Here is a 3,575-nt window from a genome sequence, read left to right on the forward strand (position 1 = left end):
TCATTTCTTCTTCTTCTCCTGCGTGCTGGTGAACCAGGAGTCCAGGAGCTTCTTGCTGTAGTAGAGCTGCCAGCCGTGCACCTGCACCGCCACCACCACCAGCAGGTACATGACGGAGACGGCGGAAAAGCCGAAGATGAAGCGGTAGGCCTTGCCGTGGCGGTAGAGCTGCTGCGCCATGGGGAACATCTCCATGCTGCCGTAGATGAGGGGTGCCACCGAGAACAGGCCTGTGCTGATCATGGACAGCACCAGATAGCTGATGTTGTTGCGGGGGAAGGACATGAGGCCGAAGAGAGAGGGGATGATGCTGAGCAGGTAGGGGTACTCCCACTGGTAGGGCATGGCCACCTGGTCATGGGGCAGCAGCTTCAGGTGACCCACGCACATCTGGGCCAGGAGCAGCAGCCAGATGGCCACCTGCATGTAGATCAGCTTCTTTATTTCGGACTTCAGGGCCACGCTGCAGAGGGAGAAAGCCAGGCTCGGGCTCGCACTTCGATGGGCTCCCTAGCTTTGCCTAAGCGGGAGGGGCAGGAAGGACTCGGAGGCAGGAGAGATGGCAGCCAGGCTGCCAAGAGCTGTGGACAGAGCCTGAAGCCTGCCTGAACCCAGGACCCCAACAGAGCAAGGCTGCAGACCAGCCCCTGGCACATGTCTCGCTGGGGTACTGACGAAGTCACCAGCAGGGTGTGATCCCGGAGCACCACCAGCCTGAAGGCTGTGGAGCAGGTGAGCCCAGCAGGAAGGGCAGATTCCTCTGAGTAGGTGCCAGCGGGAAGCAGCTGCTGGGCATGAAGCCTGACTGAGCCGCTTCCCCTGGCAGATGGACGGGGCCTCCCCACCTGACTGGGGCTGGGGGCAGAGAATGAAGCTGCAGGTCAGCCTGGGCGCTCTCTGGCCTCTGCCCCCTGCCAGCCAAAGCCACAAGCAGCCTGGTTTGTGGAGGGAACACCCCTGGCAGGGGCAGGGCCCCAGCCTGCCATGCTCACTCTGGTGGGAGCTGCTCGTGACCCAGAGCTGGCGTGCACAGCACCATGGGCTGGGCAGGGGGGAGGCTGCACTGCAGCATAACAGACCTGCCCCGGACACACACACCCTGCCCCAGCTTGGACCTTCAGGCCTCAGACAGGTCCAGCGAGCCCCTGAATCCCAGCACATACTCCAGGGAACGCCCAGCCATTCACGGACACCAGCTCAGTCCAGCTGGGCGGCTCTGCACCCTGCCCCTGCTCACTGGGCAGGGACCCGGAATGGGGCCCGGGGGCTCAACCCAGCCTGCACTCAGACTTACCTCATCTGGTAATGGGAGGCCACCCTCTCGCGATGCTGGTAGTCACTGCCATCAGTGCCCTCAGCCCGGGGGCCCGCACGGGAGGCCATGGCACTAGGCAGCCCAAGCCCTGCCAGAGAGATGGGCGGGGTGAGCCAGGGGGACACGCTGCCATTCAGGGTACGGACATCAGTACCCACAGGAGCTCTGCGCCCCTGATCACTCTGTGGGAACATGGCAGGAATCCCAGGCACCAGGCACCAACGGTGAAAGCACATGGGATTACACGGATCCTGTGACTACAGGCAGCCACCCCGCCATAGCTGGGGATCCCCTCCCCCAGCCAACCCCAGCCCCCACCACACCCCATAGCTGGGGATCCCCTCCCCCAGCCAACCCCAGCCCCCACCATACCCCATAGCTGGGGATCCCCTGCCCCAGCCAACCCCCCCACACACACCTGGGGATCCCCTCCCCCAGCCAACCCCTGCCCACACACCCCATAGCTGGGGATCCCCTCCCCCAGCCCAGCCCCCCCCACCACCACACCCCATAGCTGGGGATCCCCTCCCCCAGCCCAGCCCCCCCCACCACCACACCCCATAGCTGGGGATCCCCTCCCCCAGCCCAGCCCCCCCCCCCCACCACACCCCATAGCTGGGGATCCCCTCCCCCAGCCCAGCCCCCACCACCACCACCACCACACCCCATAGCTGGGGATCCCCTCCCCCAGCCAACCCCAGCCCCCACCACCACCACCACACCCCATAGCTGGGGATCCCCTGCCCCAGCCAACCCCCCCCACACCTGGGGATCCCCTCCCCCAGCCAACCCCCGCCCACACACCCCATAGCTGGGGATCCCCTGCCCCAGCCAACCCCCCCCACACCTGGGGATCCCCTCCCCCAGCCAACCCCCGCCCACACACCCCATAGCTGGGGATCCCCTCTCCCAGCCCACCCCACCCCATAGCTGGGGATCCCCTGCCCCAGCCAACCCCAGCCCCCACCATACCCCATAGCTGGGGATCCCCCCATCCCCGGGCCCCGCCCAGCCCATCCCCGCTGTCCTACCTGCCACGGACGGAGCCGGCCGTGCCCAGGACACTCTATCACCTTGGCGTCACTCTCTATGGTATCCGTCGGGCCCTTCTTGCCAACTCTATGGTTACCCTGTGGCGGGCTTGTCTCTGCCGCGGGAGGTCCGGATCTATGGTTGTGCCTCGTGCCCAGGACGCAGCAGGGGAGGAGCGAGGGCGTGTCCACTGCCCGGGGGGGCGTGTCCATTGTCCAGGGGGAGGGGCCAGGGCAGCGCCCAGGGCAGGCCATGCAAGAGTCAGGGCTCGGTCTGGGCACTGCCGAGGACCCCTAAGCCCTGCGCCTTGGGGTGTGGGGCTCCCGCACTCGGCTGCTCCCCAGAAGGGTTCGCCGATAGCTGACCGAAATCCGCCTGCTGCAGACTTGGCCCCTTGTCCTTCCTTCCAGGGCCTGGAGAACAACTGATCCCTCCTCTTCCTAACAGCCCGGAACCGACCCCGCTCAGTCCTCCCTTCGCAACACTGAACAGGCCCAGGTTATAACCTTTCCTCCCAGGGCAGGTTTTCTAAACCTTTCATCATTTGTGTTGCTCTCCCCCGGATTCTCTTGTTTTGTCACATCTTTCCTACTGCGCAGCCCCAGAATTGCGCACAGCCGGGCCAAGCAGAGCACGGCCTAGGTACACCACTCCTGGTTATACACCCCAGAATATTCGCTTTTTTTTTTGCAGCTGTGTCACATAGTTGACTCATTCAATTTGTGATCCAAATTGCAGCAGTACTACTGCCTGCTAAGGTTAGTCCCCACTCTGTAGTTGTGCATTTGGTTTTTCCTTCCTAAGTGAAGTGCTTTGCACTTTATTGAATTTCATCTTGTTGAATTCAGACCAATTCTCCATGTTTCCAAGGTCAATTTGAATTCTAATCCTGCCCTCTAAAGTGCTTGCAACCCCTCCCAGCTTGGTGTCACCTGCATCTCCGCTTCATTATCCAAGTAATTAATGAAAATATTGACTAGTATAGGAGCCAGGCCTGACCCCGGTGGAACCCAACTAGATATGGCCTCCTGCTTTCACAGTGATCCACTGATAACTACTCTTTGAGTTCCATAGTGGTAGCCGTGTTAGTCTCTATCAGCAAAAAGAACAGGAGTCCTTGTGGCACCTTAGAGACTAACATTTATTTGAGCATAAGCTTTCGTGGGCTAAAGCCCACTTCATCAGATGCATGCAGTGGAAAATACAGTAGGAAGCTATATATACACAG

At 61.7% G+C, this 3,575-nt stretch overlaps 1 protein-coding gene across 1 annotated transcript; it reads right to left on the reverse strand.

Moving 5' to 3' along the window:
- Nucleotides 1–2,398, reverse strand: JAGN1 (jagunal homolog 1). The gene is made up of 3 exons (XM_065408389.1): nucleotides 2,347–2,398; nucleotides 1,295–1,403; nucleotides 1–463 (listed from the first exon to the last, which is right to left on the reverse strand). The coding sequence occupies exons 2-3, from the start codon at nucleotides 1,381–1,383 to the stop codon at nucleotides 1–3; spliced, it is 552 nt and encodes a 183-aa protein (XP_065264461.1). The 5' UTR covers nucleotides 1,384–1,403; nucleotides 2,347–2,398.
- Nucleotides 2,399–3,575: the final 1,177 nt, after the last annotated feature.

The sequence above is a fragment of the Emys orbicularis genome, chromosome 7, assembly GCF_028017835.1.
Source record: "Emys orbicularis isolate rEmyOrb1 chromosome 7, rEmyOrb1.hap1, whole genome shotgun sequence".
Taxonomy (NCBI): domain Eukaryota; kingdom Metazoa; phylum Chordata; order Testudines; family Emydidae; genus Emys; species Emys orbicularis.

What these genes read in the sequence shown, in the direction of transcription:
- JAGN1 (XM_065408389.1), bottom strand. Translation starts at nt 1,383, where the DNA reads ATGGCCTCCCGTGCGGGCCCCCGGGCTGAGGGCACTGATGGCAGTGAC. An exon ending in GCCTCCCATTACCAGATGAG is followed by an intron (nt 464 to 1,294) that starts GTAAGTCTGAGT and finishes CTCCCTCTGCAG; the next exon opens with CGTGGCCCTGAAGTCCGAAA.